Source organism: Propithecus coquereli, unplaced genomic scaffold (assembly GCF_000956105.1).
Source record: "Propithecus coquereli isolate 6110/MARCELLA unplaced genomic scaffold, Pcoq_1.0 Scaffold331, whole genome shotgun sequence".
NCBI lineage: Eukaryota > Metazoa > Chordata > Mammalia > Primates > Indriidae > Propithecus > Propithecus coquereli.
The window spans coordinates 1,499,574-1,516,149 of NW_012148964.1; the positions used below are offsets into that span (position 1 = coordinate 1,499,574).

General features: G+C 38.1%; 1 protein-coding gene across 1 annotated transcript in view; it reads left to right on the forward strand.

Moving 5' to 3' along the window:
* The first annotated feature begins 2,881 nt into the window (after positions 1 to 2,881).
* MCM9 (minichromosome maintenance complex component 9) overlaps positions 2,882 to 16,576 on the forward strand; it is an 80,998-nt gene continuing 67,303 nt past the window's right edge. The window contains exons 1-5 of the mRNA XM_012650544.1: positions 2,882 to 3,185; positions 6,561 to 6,877; positions 8,424 to 8,505; positions 12,229 to 12,429; positions 15,862 to 15,987. Coding sequence (XP_012505998.1) covers positions 2,882 to 3,185; positions 6,561 to 6,877; positions 8,424 to 8,505; positions 12,229 to 12,429; positions 15,862 to 15,987 — 1,030 coding nt within the window. The remainder of the gene's footprint in view (positions 3,186 to 6,560; positions 6,878 to 8,423; positions 8,506 to 12,228; positions 12,430 to 15,861; positions 15,988 to 16,576) is intronic.

Here is a 16,576-nt window from a genome sequence, read left to right on the forward strand (position 1 = left end):
GCAGCGCGTCTTCGGCGATTTCTGACACTGCGTGTCAGCCAGTAAGTGACAGCCACTGCCTCGTTTCACGGCTACTTGTTTCTCCTGCACTTCGTCCCAAGTCTCGCCCACGACTGGTTAGTTCAAAAACTATTCAACTCCGGGACCGGTCAGGCGAGGGAGCTGCCGAGAGCAGAGCCCGGGAAGTGTCAGAGACCTGCCGAGGTGTCGTAGGGCAGGGGCTACGTGCAGAGACCCTCTGAATCAGAAAGGAAGTTTGGAAAGCGCCCTCCAAAAACGAGTCGAGTCCACGTTTCCCGGGCGCCAGTGCAGCAGCCTAGCGGCCGGGCAGAAGGCGCGGAGACTGCGCGCTCCCGCGGGGGAAGGGCGGCGGGGCGGGGCCGGCCTCGGGGAGCGGCGCTCGGCCCCCCCCCCCGCGGAGGGGGCGCGGTTCCCGGCGGGAGGGGCGGGGCCGCCTCGGTTCCCAGGGGCCGCCTGCAAGGTGCCAGTATTGGTAGGCACCTTCCCGTCGTCTTTTTGACGCTTCAGGAGGGCAAAGTAACGCAAAATAATTTTGACCTCAAATGTTCAATAAGAAAAAGGGAAGGGAAATTGAAAGTTGTGGAATGACCTTTTTCAAAACAATAAGTGCCTCCAGTCTGTGTCTGGATGGGAATGTTTACAGGGTTAGCAGACTACTTAGAAAACAGTTGATTAGTCAGTTTTGCGCAGATGTTGAAAGAGAATGCTATTTTTATAAAAGATGCTGCATGTAACCCTATAAATTGCTTGTATAACGAGGCAAAATTTAATCCGACTTTAATTGGAACCTTGGATTCTGCAGCTACCCATTTCCTGCTCTTATGTGGAGCTGTTTTTCAAATTGCTAAATTTGGCTCTAAATTTAACATGCATTTAGAGAATCTCAGAGATTCTCTTGTAGTCATTCTTGGGAGTCCAGATTATTTTTTTTGGCAGAGGCCACATCGTGGAAATACTGTATGGTTAGTTCCATCCCGGAACTTCTGCTTTACACTTGGCTGAATTTATATTACCTAACCAAAAACAAACTACTTATCGGAATGATGGCCATAATTTATTTTCACTCATTCTCTTAAATATACACTTCCTCATCTTTTAATCTCACACTGGTGTCCTATAGTTGTCAGGATTCTTGGCCTAACTGTAGTATAGCCCCCTTACACCTTTCACATCTTCCAGATTAGTAGGTTCTCAGAGAAGGCAAAATATTGCTGATAAATGGCATGTATAACACATTTTTAGGATGCTAAACTGTGAATTTTGTGACAGTCTTCTTTAATATTCATATTTGGTGAGCCTAGTACAATAAATGATGGGTAAATGAAATAAGGCAAATTAAATTACACCTATTCTCCAATGCTCTTTCCAAACCAAATGCGAGTTTCTTATTTGTAACTGCCCAGTGCCACTGCTGGGATTGTCATCTTATTTAAATTTCATTCCTCTCTCCTTTGTGCTCCTATTCATATTGCATTTTTACTACTGGTTAGAGCACTATTTCATTTGATCTGTCCCTGGGATCTCTGAGGACACAGAGCACCTTTTACTAAGATTTTCATTTGCCAGCATAGTGCCTTGTACATGGTAGATACTGGGAAATGGACATCGAATTGGGTTTATACTTATGTAATTCGTTATCCGACTATATGCATGAAAATAGAATGGGGGTAGGCCCTTTTAATCTGTAGATACACTTTCTTTTAAAAAAAAAAAAAAAGATTGCCAGAGGAATAAGATAGAGTAATGGTATATGTTGTATTTATTTTCAGTCCTAATTATTTATCATTCAAAGACTCAATGTTCCTTTCCTTTCCACTGTTTATTTTCTTTACATTCTTGACAGCTGTTTTTGTTGAAGCCAGTAGTTTTCCCAGGGTAAGAGGAGAAAGTATTCACCTCCAAATATGAATTTCTAAAGCTAATCTGTTAATTATTCAAGTTAAAACTGGCTATCAATTTGATTAGTATGTGTTCCATTTATTAATACATAGCAGAATACAAATGAGTGTGTGTAACTAAAGAGAGAGAGAGAGAGAGAAAGAACAATATGCTCTTTATATGAACAAAACCTAGACCCAGGACCCTCACAAAGAACTCCACTTCAGCTAGAAGACTGATGTTTAAGATTTTATACTTGAGAGCAAATGTGTGTGTATGAAAGGTAGTCAAAGGCAGGGCCTCATATGTATGTTATGTAAATTATGATACCATCATGCATCACTTAACAATGGGGATATGTTCTGAGAAATGTGTCATTAGGCAATTTCAGTGTTGTACAAACATCAAAGAGTGTACAAACTTAGATGGTATAGCCTACTACCTACCTAGGCTATATGGTGTAGCCTATGGCTTCTACACTACAAATCTGTACAGCATGTTAGTGTACTGAATATTGTAGGCAACTGTAAAACAGTGGTAGGTATTTGTATATCTAAATGTATCTAAACATAGAAAAGTTACAGTAAGAATACAGTATGATAATTTTATGGGACTGCCATTGTATATGCTTTGTTGACTGAAACTTTATTCAGTGCATGCTGTGTACTAATACAAGATTAATGAGGAGGAAGTTTTGGGAAAAGATATGGGAGATGCTTTGAACTGTTTTGGATTCTGATAATCAGTACCAACATAATTCTTAGATTTAACTGCACTCATTTTTAAAGTGCATGTACTAAGTGACAGTAACAGGTAATTTGTATCTAATTAAGATTTGAATTCAGATATTATTTTGTGATTATAGGTTAATGAAAAGCCAGGATGATTTATAATCAATTTTTTTTTGTTAAATTGTGTGTAAATCTTGAATATCAAAGGAATGATCTGATGCTTTCTTTTTCTTTAGTAACCTAGATTCAAGATGAATAACGATCAAGTTGCACTCGTTGGTCAAGTGTTTGAGTCGTACGTTTCAGAATACCATAAGAATGATATTCTTCTAATCTTGAAGGAAAGAGATGAGGATGCTCATTACCCAGTTGTGGTTAATGCCATGACCCTTTTTGAGACCAACATGGAAATTGGGGAATACTTCAACGTGTTCCCCAATGAAGTACTTACTATTTTTGATAGTGCACTGCGAAGGTCAGCCTTGACAATTCTCCAGTCCCTTTCTCAGCCTGAGGGTGTTTCCATGAAGCAGAACCTTCATGCCAGGATATCAGGTAAATCACTTAAGGGTTTTATTGCCATGTTATTTTCAAGGAAGATTTTGAGCAAACGTAACACATTTTGGATTCAGAACACTAAGAAATAATCGATATCTATACTTAAAATTTGTATCTGTTGTGTAGTTGATGGTCACTTCTTTGAGAGCAGAATAATGATTGTGTTCTCTGGGCTTGGGTATTAGCCATGCCACCTGAAACTAGGGAGAATGTGTAGAGACAACAGTACACTTGTATGTTTATATATTTCCATGTGTGTTTATAAAATTGTAATCCAAAACAGCTTTTTGAGCTTTTGTGACTACTAACAATAAAAGAATTGGTAATACAAAGGATTAAAAAAGTGGTAGATTCTGCCCAGGGATCTTCAAAACTATTTTAGGAAATTATTTTTATTCAAGATTAGTGTTGTGCTTTCCACCTACCAGGCACTCAATAAATTTTCACTGAATACATGACAGATGAAGCATCTGAATGTTTAAGAAACTGCAGGGGAGCAGTCAGCAACCTGTGGTGGTAGAGCCATGTCCTTGAATTCCTGTCTCCAGGACTTCTTGACCCTCACTTTCTGTTTTAAAAGTGAGGGTTTTTTTTAGCAGAGTAGATAGAGTTGAATTAAGACTTCTACAGAACTCTTGAGAATTTTAGAAAAAAGCGACACTGCAGTGTAACAGTTTTTCATTAGTTTATTGCATGGAAACCATTTCTTGGAAGACATAGCATGGGGTGGTGAAAAGAAAAGAATTTATAGGATACCTAGTTACAACTACCCGCTAGGCTGGGAGACTTGGCAAGTCACTCTGTCTTACTGAACTTCAGTTTGCATCTGAAGCAGAACTGGGGTGAGGGCAGTAGAAATGGGAGGCAAAAATGATACTTCTTTAGGGCCAAGGAAGAGACAATGAATGTTTCAAAGATGGAAAGAAATTATTGTTGTATTAATATGTTTTATTAACCTGTTCTTTTTTTTTTCTGTTCTCCTCTGTTTGCATTCAGTAAGTGCTCTTTATTGTATGTATATAGAAGGATATTCAGTGAGAAATGTGATGATTAACCCAATTTGCTTCTTGAAGTATAAACAGAAACTGCCAATAGTTACTTCCAAGAAAGATGAGGGAGGTAATTGAAAGCAGGTGTTCAAACAAAAACTTGCACACAAATGTTTGTAGTAGCATTATTTGTAATAACCAAAAAGTGAAGACAACTCAAATGTCCCTCAGTGAATAAACAAATAAACAATATGTGGTCTGTCTGTACAGTGGAATATTATTCCGCCACAAAAAGGAACTAAGTACTGTATGTGTTATAACATGGATGAATTTTGAAAAAATTATGCTGAATGAATGAAGCCAAACACAAAAGGCCACATATTATATGATTCTATTCAGACATCCCTGCATGGTTCAACTTAAAATTTTTCAACTCTGTGATTGTGCAAAAGTGATACACATTTGGTAGAAACCATACTTTACCCATAAACCATTCTGTTTTTCACTTTCAGAACAGGATTCCATAAATTATATGAGGTATTCAACACTTTATTACAAAATAGGCTTTTGTTAGATGATTTTGCTCAACTGTAGGCTATTATAAGTATTCTGAGCATGTTTAAGGTAGGCTAGACTAAGCTATGGTGCTTTTAGGTTAAGTATATTAAATGCATTTTCAACTTGGGACATTTTCTATTTACAGTGGGTTTATCACGATGTGATCCCATTGTAAGTCAAGGAGCATCTATATATGAAATGTCCAGAATAGATAAGTCAGTGAAGACCAGAAGTAGATTAATGGTTGCCAGCAGCTAGGGCTAGGGAGGAATGGAGAGTGACTGCTACTGGGTACAAGAAAATGTTCTGGAATTGGGTAGTGGTGATGGTTGTATAATATTGTGAATATACTGATTATCACTGGATTATACACTTTATAGGGTAATTTTTTGCTACGCGAATATCATAATTTTTTAAAAATGTATTCCTGTGAGGAGCAAAAGAAAGGTAACTAAGAATCTGCAAGCAGTGTTAATTTATGTTGCCATAATACACATTCTATTTAAGGCCAGGTAAGCAAGAGAGATAGATCCCACTTTGGTTGCTCCTTGTTTCTTAACATTCTAGGATATGAACCAAAATCATGACTCACTTAGTGGCAAAATGGGATGCAATCTGAATTAGTATAAATAAAGAATATGTCCATTAGAATATGGGCAAGTCAGCTTTGGAAGCCTAGAAAAAGGAGTCATAAAGGCAAATGTTAGCAGTGCCCACCTTGTCTGTCTATACAGTATACAGTGTATAGAGAGAGTGTCTTCAGCCAACAGAGAAAATTTAAGTCTTTCTGCAGACTTGTAACCTATAACAACCAGGTTAATGTAGCCTGGCACCTTAAATATCCAGTTACTCTAACTAACTTGCTTTTTCCCCCCATGCTTCCTAAACTGCCTTCTTATTGTTATTATTATTTGGCTTTCAGAGGAGATGTATTAACAGGGAGAAAACTTATGACCATAGAAACTTAAGATATAATACATATTATGGTTATTTCTCATGAGCTGGAAAATCTGATAAATCGGCTTTCAGAGTGCATTCTTACCTGGTTTTTGAGCTGTTAAATTCTGAGGAGGAGACAGTGGGCCATGGGACATTAACCAGCACAGCAAATGCTACCCTGATAAACGTGTAAGGAGGCAGCCTTTGACCGTCACAGCTAGCACCTTTGTACTCCAGTGGTGCGTTGTAGCCAAACTGAGAAAGAGGTCATTTCGCATAAGAATTTTCTTTAGTGTTTTGCATTTTTTCTGTTACCTGTTTTTTAATGTTGAAAAACACGAGGTTTTTAAAGGATAAAGTGATGCTGTGGGTAAACCTCTAGGTAAGTCAAGGCTTAAAAACACTGTCAGGTTTATGTATTAATGAATCCTGAATCTAACTACAAAAAACCCAGTAAATTTCTAGCACTGTGAAACTCTTTGGACATCATGCTACCATCTCTTTATCAATTTGCTTTGTGGTATACTCAGAGAGTTGTCAATTGATTTTCTATGTGGCAGGCAGCAGTATATTCTTTGTTAAATGTGGTTATAATTGTATCCAGTATTCAGATCATACTGAGATAGCCCTCTTGTGAGAATCAATCCTTTTTTTAATCCTGGTTATTATAGCATCCAGCTATGTGCGTTTAGAAAGAATCCATTGGTAATTGTTATTTGAAATAATTATTTTCTTGAGTTGATCTGATTTTTTCTTAAGTAAAACACAAAATTGTCTTTTTTCTCAGATTATAATTTTTCTCCCAGGAAATATGAGAATATATTCTATGGAGTCAAATCCCAAGGTATAAGTTGATGCTGTTTTTGTTTGTTTGTTTCTTCATTAGGTTTGCCTGTCTGTCCTGAGCTGGTGAGGGAGCACATACCTAGAACCAAGGATGTGGGACACTTTTTATCTGTCACTGGGACAGTGATTCGAACAAGTCTGGTGAAGGTCCTGGAGTTTGAGCGGGATTACATGTGTAACAAATGCAAGCATGTATTTGTGGTCAAGGCTGACTTTGAGCAGTATTACACCTTCTGCCGACCATCCTCGTGTCCCAGCTTGGAAAGCTGTGATTCCTCTAAATTCACTTGCCTCTCAGGCTTGTCTTCATCTCCAGCCAGGTGTAGGGATTACCAGGAAATCAAAATTCAGGAGCAGGTAAATGATCACATAAATGAGATAAATTTAAAGAAGTATTTTTCAGCTGTGGGCAAAATTGATAGGATTAGGGAACATAAAATGGAGACAAGTGGACTTGTGTTGTCATTGCTTTGTAGAATATGAAGCTTGAAACTGTTCCACATATGCCAGAATATAGTCTTTAGAAACCATGTACTAGTTATTTATTGATTGATTGATTGATTGGGACAGAGTCTCTCTCTGTCACCCCGGGTAGAGTGCAGTGGTGTCATCATAGCTCACGGCAACCTCAGACTCCTGGGCTCAAGTGATCCTCCTGCCTCAGCCTCCCCTGTAGCTGGGTCTACAGGCACATGCCACCACGCCTGGCTAATTTTTCTAATTGTAGTAGAGATAGGGTCTTGCTCTTGCTCAGGCTGGTCTCAAACTCCTGAGCTCAAGCAGCCCTCCCCACTCGGCCCCCAGAGTGCTAGGATTACAGGCGTGAGTCACCGTGCCCGGCCAAGTCGCCTTTTTAGGTAGAGCATTGACAAGAAGGTTGTGGAATGACTTAATAATTATGTTAAGATTAAAGGAATACTTAAGAAGTCCAACCTAGCTGTCCTTAACTGAGGGATAGAATAAAATAAATGTTCTTAACTAAGGGATAGGAGATTAATTAATGTTTAAGTGGTTGTTAAACATTGGCGTGAACAAGATTTGGAGTTTTGGCCCAATTTTATTTGCTGTGCCAAATGAGGTATACATAAACACTTTTTAACATAGGAGAGTGAGCCTAGTTTTCATTTACTTGCAGCTTAAATGCAGAGTTTTTTCTCTCATCTTAAAATGAGTAGGAGATAGGCATTCCGAGGCTAGCTAAGTGTCAAGGACTCAGACTCTTGTGTTTCTATTCCACCATTCTTAATACATGGCTTCTCTTCTTATGGTTGTTCAGGATGGTGGCTGTAACTTCATCTCATGTATATTGTAGTTAGAGAACAGAAAAAAGGGATGGGCAAAAGTGGCTACCACCTAACCAAGTTACCACTTAAGCAGTCTCCCTGGAAGTCTCCTACAACATGTTTGCTTATTTGGCCAGAACTTCGTCATATAGCCACACCTACATTCAAGGGAGCCAGGAAATATAGTCTTTTCGTTGGGCACATGTCTGCATGGAATAAAACCAGGGTTCTGTTACTGAGGAATAATCATGGCGACTGGGTGATTTGTCCCATGTCTTTTGGTTAGAGATCAGGAAAGAAATGTCCCTCTTTTCTAGATAAGTGACTTTGTCATTATGTTTAGTATTTGGAGCATATGTTTACTTTTACCATCCATAGGGTAGGTTATATATGGAGATATTTTCCATATTGGTGCTTTTATTTTACTCTAGTTTTAGTGAATTCTTATACTGATAGTAGGTACAGTTTTCAAGAAAAGCTACTTAAATCCCCATCATAATTAAATTGTATGATATAATAGTACCAGAGAAGTGGAAACAATAATTTCAAGTACTGCTAGGCTTCTGGATACTTAGTATGTATTTAAGCATACTCAGAATTTGTTTTCTTTTCCTTGCTAGGTTCAAAGGCTGTCTGTTGGAAGTATTCCACGATCTATGAAGGTTGTCCTGGAAGATGACTTAGTAGACAGTTGCAAATCTGGTAAGAATAAACTTTTATTAGCTTGTGTGCAAGATCCTAAAGTATTGATTAGGAAAAGCCACTTTTTATTTTCCCAAGTAAGGAAGTATGCAGGCTTAATTGCTCACCTTGAGAATAGAGACTGGCATAGAGACAGGAGGTGATAGCAGGAAAGAGAGCTGGGCTGGAGCTACACAACAAACAGCTAGTCCAGCTGCTTGTTTTATAGATGAAGAACCTGACCTGCGCAAGGTCACTTAAAGAGTTAAATGGCAGAACGGGAACGTGAATCCAGATCCACTGACTTCTAATCCAGTTCTCTCTTGAGTATACCATAGCTTAACCACAGCAACTTTAAAAATTTTAGTGGATTTAATAGGCAGTCATATAAAATGAATCAGAGGATGTGACTTTTTCAAATGCTACTACAGGTCTTGTTGGTGCCTAGAAGAAAGGAAGTGATCATTCCTCTCTGCTCTGTGCTGGTGACACCATGATAGGAGTCCCATTGATTTTGGTCTGCTGTCCTCTGAGGGTCCTTCGTGTTTTCAATGGCTGATCACTGGAATTGGGAGGAAACTTGAAACCATACTCAATGAAGAACTGTAGGTGTTTGTCATGGAGAGCCCTCAGGAAGGACATGGCAGCCAACTTTCAATAGTTGGAAGACTGTCATATAGAAATGGAATCATAATTACAGAAGATACTATTGGCTTTCAGTAGGATAAGCTACAGAGAGGTAGATTTTGACTCACTACCTCATAATCAAGTGTCCAGCATGGGTGTTGGATGATGATGAGTACTTTTTCTCATAGACAGTCAAGCAGAGAGGATATACAGCTCCCCATTGGGGATTTAGGCCTTACATTGGGAGTTGATCTGGAGGATCTGCAATGTCCCAGGCAAATGAAAGACTTTCTGAGCCTCAGAGCTGTTCTGAAAATCTGAGGGCTCCAGAAACCTGGTTGTTGCAGTGTCATTCTGAGATAATATGTTTTGATCTTCGGGCTCACCAGACTAGTCCTAAGCTCTCCTTTGCCCCTCTCAATTCATTTCATTCCCTCTTCCTCTCCTCACTGGGGAGACTGGGAAGAAATTGAACTTACAAGCATTAGTCATTTTGGGCTTCTATAACAAATTACTACAGACTAGGTGGCTTAAACAACAAACATTTATTTCTCATTTTGGAGGCTAGAAGTCAGAGATCAGGGTGCCAGCGTGTTTGGGTTCTGGTGAGGGCCCTCTTATAGGTTGCACACAGCTGACTTGTATTAACATATAATTGTCTAAATAGTACATGAAGGAGAAAACAGGTTTGATTAACGGATTGCCTGCTAAATGGCACAAACACTTTGTTCATACAGGACTCTAGATTTTAACCTAAATATGTAATATCTGGATCAGCAAAGCAGTGCTTGTATGAGCTCAGCCTGAACATGAAAATATCCTTTGATAGAGAATAAGATGTTTTCACGCAGTTCATCTAAACTGAATTCATTCTGCATGAAAAATAAATCTTAAGTTATTTTTCTTTCAAATGACATTAATAATGAAGGATGGATGAAAGCATGTGTGAACAGCTATTTTTTCATTTATCCATAGCTACAAACCTCTGTGGGAAACAAAAGACATAATGGTATAATCCTTGACCTTCAGAAACTTAGAGCCTAGTTAGGAACCCCAATTCAATTGGTGCAGAGTAATAAATTTAGAGGTTGTATGCTGGTATATGTCAGTACAGCAGGAAATGAGAGATAGGTCTGACTGGGGACAGCTATGGTAGTAAATGTGCTGCAGAAGATACAGGGCACAAAGAGATTGGATTGTATAAAAGTAAGAATTTTAGCTTCCTGAAAATAACATTGTTTATAATATTTACTGTTGAAAAATACAAAAGTTTAAAGGGAATATCTATTGCCTTGGACTATCGTATGTACCACACAATTGTTCTGATGATCATATGAATCTGCCACTCAATAAATATTGAAGGGTTTTTAAAGGTATCATTTGCTAGGTTTAGTATAATAACAACTAATATTTATTGAACACTTTCCGTGTTATAGATAGTCTCCCTATTGCACTATGATATAAATATAATTCCCATTTTGTAGGTCAGGAAACAGGCTCAGGAAAGTTAGGTAATTTACCCAAGGTCACATAGCCAGTGAGCAGTGGAGGTGAGATCTACCTCCAAATCTGATGAGAGTTGGTACTCTTGGCCACACTTCAGTATTCTACATAATCACCACTTATTGACATTAGATTATTGCTTATGGGTGATATTATCTAAAACTTAAGTTCCTCATTTAACTAGTTTAGAAACAACCTAAATATCCATTAAAATGACCATAATAAAGGACTGTTCCACATGCTCATGTAAAGTTGCCCCAATCATTTTTATCAAAAAATTTGGGGGCAGACAATATAGTAAAAGATCATTATTCCCAATGGGCTTTGAAAATCATCCAAGGAGTGGCTTAGGAAAGATCTCAGAATATATATAAAGCCCTGATTTAGTATGTTTATTACCATTTAGTGTGAAGTTGCCTTTAGCTGGAAATGTGCCTCTATTCTGTGAATTGGCACCACCAGTTCCATGCATTCTGCATTTACTGAACACTTTTCTTCACGAAATCAAAAGCTCTGCAGATTACACATTACACATTGAAATTTAGAAAGTGAAAGGCATTTTTCATCAGCAAATAATATATACTTACCACAAAGGCTTGGAAATGAAGAATTGCCTGTTAATTCTGAGACATTGTTATGCAAAATATAAATACCAGGATTGGGTTTGGGGCATGTCCAATATCCTGTGTTCAACAAGATTGAAATTTTGAGGGAGTAGGATTATGATTTTTGTTTCATTTTTTGTTTTTGGCTCCCTTTTCTCAAGTACCAAAATATCAAGTGCAAAACATTCATATATACTTGTTAACTGATGCATTGCAGTGTATTAATATATAATATGATAAGCACAGATGGCAATGTTTGGTAAATGTGCCTATAAACTACCCAAGACCCCATAGGAAAATCTGTAGAAGTTTAATATTCTGCCTACCAAGAATGAGAGGGTTTCCTCAGGTAGGAAGGAACCACCAAGAAGGAACAAGTAGGGTTGTATCTTGTGCCCTCATAGTTTATGGGAAGGAACTTTGAAGTAGAACTGGTATTCATTAATTTCTTAGTTCATTGTTTCTTTGGTTCATTGAAAAAAAAAAAAGGATAGTGAGCAAAATGTTAACAAATGTGAGTAAAAAATGAACATGTAAGAAACTAAACCTAGGTGTCAGTCATCACAAGGTTGTCTCTTGCTGACGCCAAATTGATTATAGTTTAACCTGGCTGCAGTTCCCATCTCTCTTCTCTAAATAAGAACTAAATGGTTAGAGACTCTGAGAATGAACATTTCACTCAGTGTAACTGTGATGAATAAATTATATCCAGTAAACTATTAATATTTTCCTAGTGAAGGATAATTGGTGTGATTATTATGTAGTAGATTGTGAAAAATAAAATTGCTGACTTCAGCTTTTCACTGTGCAGACACTATACAAGCGTCTGTGGGGAAAAACAAAATTGGGAATCTGGGGTGTTCTGCATCCAAATTGTTTTTTGGATGAGTGTATATATTCTGAACCCTAGTAGGAGAGTGATTTATTTCTAATTTCTGGTCCTTTGTCATGTGAGTCTGTGCCCACATGTAGGATGCTACTGCTGGACTCACTTGGTGCTTTTTCCCAGGTGATGACCTCACTATTTATGGGGTTGTAATGCAACGGTGGAAGCCCTTTCAGCAAGATGTGCGCTGTGAAGTGGAGATAGTCCTGAAAGCCAATTATATACAAGTAAATAACGAGCAGTCCTCAGGGATCCCCATGGATGAGGAGGTCCGAAAGGAATTTGCAGATTTTTGGGAATGCTATAAGAGTGATCCCTTTGCAGGTTTGTGATTAAGGGGATAAAGCTGATTATTATTAATGGAATTGCATTCAGTAGTTAAATATGATGTCTATGATTTGGGGACAGCCTTCAAACTGCATAACTCAACAGCTGAGTCCAAAGGGGGTAGCATTAGTCAGTACCTCTAGCTGTAGTCTCCCTCTGAAGCCATTTTATGGCATAGTCTTTTCTATTTAGAGATTTTCCTGTAGATTTTCCATTTCTAACTATTATTTTAAACACCTTGTATACTATAAAAACAGTTTGAGTTTCCTACCTTCTTTATCAATTAAAAAGACAGTTCTTTAAAAAGGCAAAACTTATCCTATTAGGAAACCTCGTCATATTAAAGCCATTATTTCTCTTCTGATGTATTTTCAGTAATAAAGATAACTTCACCCTATTTTGGCTGAAGATTTTAAAATAGGGAGTAACTAGGAAAGAGATGATGAGGGATAGACTATGCAGTAAGCTTTGTCATCACAGCAAAAATTTTGACTGTGACACTTTAGTGTAATTACATAGAATAAAACCTCACACAGCCTTTGGGTTTGTAATGTGTTTTTTATTGAAAAGTCCCAAATGTATAAAACACCAATTAAGTCTTCAAATGCTAGTTTTCATTTTTCCTTGGAGGCATCTTCTCAGAAAAATAAACAGAAGCCAGTAATAGACTATTTCTAATAAACTTCACCTCAAATCTAATATATTGAGTACTTTATTCTTAAATCACATGCTGAACTAGATAGATGATATTTCACAAAATAAGGCTTCCATTTACCTAAATATGGGATTGCCTTTGTGGGATTTTTTTTTTTGCTTATGCGTATAGCACATACGTAGTCATTCCTGATCTTTCTTTTATTTGATCTATATAGAAAGAACCAAAAGTTCTCTACATTATGGCTTTATGAAGCAAGGTTAAGAGTCATATATATTTTTAAATAAATTCTTTGACTGGAAATGGTTTCTTAGGATAAGGTCCTTATAAAAATCTGTAACTTTTCCTTGCATGGTTATTCCTTATCGGTTCCAGTGCCACGCCTCAACTCTACCATACGATGGTGAAGGAAGGCCACCTCACAGTACTCTAACCAGAGCTTCAGTGTTTGTGCTGGTGATTCCAGTCTAGCTTTTTTAAATTAGACAGTTGTATGACCCATTTATTAGATAAAAGAAGTAAATATAACAACCTTGTGAGAAATGTAAGTAGGAAGACAACGAGAAGATGAGGCAACATTTTTGTTTTTAGTATAAATGGCTTCTCCCTTCTTAGTTTCCTATTGACCAGTACCAGTGCATCGTGTTTTGCCATTTCACGTTGTGTGTTGGCAGGAAGGAGAGGTGAAGGTGGGAAGCTGTGTCCAACAGGGCATCTTCTTCTGCCAGTCTAAAGCTGGAGATTGCTTCCCCTGCTCTTGGAGGTTGACCTGCTTTATGAAGACTTTATCCTGTGGGTATTGACTAGACTGACTCTAGGGGCTTTATTCTGATCTGCCGTGACCTCAGGGATCCCTCGACCCTGGTGCTTAGATACTCGATAGAAACCCAAACGTATGGGTTGGGGTCTGTTGGGCCATCTGAACCCACTCTGGGGTGACTCAATTATCTTAGATCTGAGAGCTTCTCTTCATTGGGATAACTGAGGGCCATGCCACAAGAGGTGATAACTAGGCTGTTGACACATTATTGACATGGTCTAGAACCACATATTTAGGAGGGAGGTGGAGACGGGGGTAGTATTGACCCTAATGCATTCTCTTCTATGATACAGCCATGGGAGCTTCTACTGCCATGATCCAAGTAATCAAGTTTTTCAACTTAGACAAATTTAGGATAATGGCCTTTTCCCTTTGTTTTTCTCTGGTACCCTAGTCCTACCTTCATAGTCTATCTTTTATGTTGACTTCAGTGTGAGGAAATCTTGAGATCAGAAATTAAGTACAAGTAATACAGGTAATAAAATAAGTAGTTCCCACTATGTGCCAGGTACTCTTTGTTCTTTGTGCCGTACACTTATTAATTTCTTTGATCCTAACAATTCTATGTTGATACCACTACTGTCTCCATTTTACAGATAAGGAAATGGAGGCAGAGAGGTTAAGAAACTTGTCCAAGGTCAGACAGCTAGTATCAGAATTTGAATCCAGACATGACCCCATAGCCTATGCTCTTCACCATTGGGATATGCTTCCCATCAACACATTAGTCATGAATTCTCTTTTACTCAGAAAAGCTGGCTGTTTAACAGCTTTGGCTTGAGTTACTCCCTGGTCAGTTGCTTACACTTAAATCTGCTTATTGGGGCTATTCCTTTTTTCCTTCTCTGTGTAATTTCTAGATTCTGGTCACAATTTATCTACTTACTGTCAGGTCTTTTTATATGCTTAAATTCCTGACCTTTTTCCTCTGGGCTTTCTCCCTCAGGAAAGGGAGGGATTCCTTCTGGCAGTTAATGGACTTCCTGGATTTACTAAATCTTCTTTCTGGTTCCTTTTTTACTAAAATATTTTCTTCACCATTTCTGCCATCTCAGGTCACATCACCATAGCTTAGCTGCCACTGAGTCAATTTTGATTCATTACAAAAAGTAGCCTTTGTGTAGTATAGAGCCATAAATTGTAGAAATGCTCAGGAATGAATGGCTTGTTAGAATTTTGTAGATTTGTTAGGTCAAAGACTGAATAAAATACTTACTTTATATGTGGATGAGATACGCAGATTCTCAGACAGCTCTTTGATAATTCTGAAAACAGGACACATGATCAGAAGAATTCAAGATCTCTAGCTTACATTGCTAGGGCTGTAGTTTGCAATGATCTTAATAACCTGATACCCATATAACTTTATTCCAGATAAAACAGAATTTACCATACTGCCCAGAGGAAATGCTGAATTGACTTGCAGGGTAGATTGATTTTACTTCTCTTCCTTCTCTTACTTTTAGAGAAGCTCCATAAGCTACAACTACATCTGTGTTTAAAGATTACTGGGTCCTATGATCTGAATCATTGTTTCTGAGACTGAACACTTCCCTTGTATTTAGGCAGAAGAGTAATTTTACTGAAATTACTACACAGAAAGTACAACCGGTGTTACTTTAAGGGATGATGTGTTGGCCCGATAGGTCAGAGATGAGGGAGAAAAGATTTCCTTTCTTTACATCCCTTCTAAAGTATAATAAACTTATAGAAAGTTAAGTAGCACCCAGGAATAAAAAGCAGATTTTTTATCTCATAGCATTAATAAGAAAAGGACTTTTTAGAACCAAAAAGTTATTTACTCCTTTTAGTCATTTAGAATTTGCCCTCTTGATCATTTCAGATTGCAGAAAGAATGTTTATAGGAACACGAGTCAGTTAGGATAGGAAGGGAAATTTCAGTTAGGGTTTCTTGATAATTATTGGTGACTTCTGATCTTTTTGCCTATCCTAGGAAGGAATGAAATATTGGCCAGCTTGTGCCCTCAAGTATTTGGGATGTATCTAGTAAAGCTTGCTGTGGCCATGGTGCTGGCTGGTGGGATTCAAAGGACTGACGCCACAGGAACACGGGTCAGAGGTTAGTACCTATTTAAAAATTCTGAGAAATAATTAACATGGGGGAAGAAGCTAGACTTTTTCTTTCCTGAATAAAAAGCACTTGTTGAGCTTTATCTTTTAAATGTAATCATTTAAAACTGACAATTGTCCAAATATACTTAGTCCAGCATCTATATATGAGAAGCTACTTTAGAAATCTAGAAAGATTGAAAGAAATCATGCTTTCCAACTGGTTTATGCTTTTGCTCTAGCCTATAAGGGAGCCACAAAATAACATCTTTCTGTTTCTATTACTGGATATGTTTTTCATTGGATCCCCAGTCTCTTCAAGAGGAGAAGATTAGAAATAGTCCATTTTAATGTCTCCAAGTCAGTGTCTTTCCATCTGTGACTGTCAGTGTTTCTCTCAGGCTGCTGCTCTCAGGCATCTGCCTGCTGATTCCCCTTCTGCTTCCAGAGAACAAATGTTCTAGCTGCTGTGAGGTGCTACCGTAGGTCACACATTCAAGCAAAGATTAAGTGTACAATTATGTCCGGATGTCAGAAAGCTCTTTTGCAGCTAACACACTTAAATGACCAGAGTCTGGCATAAAGTATGTAAACCAAAA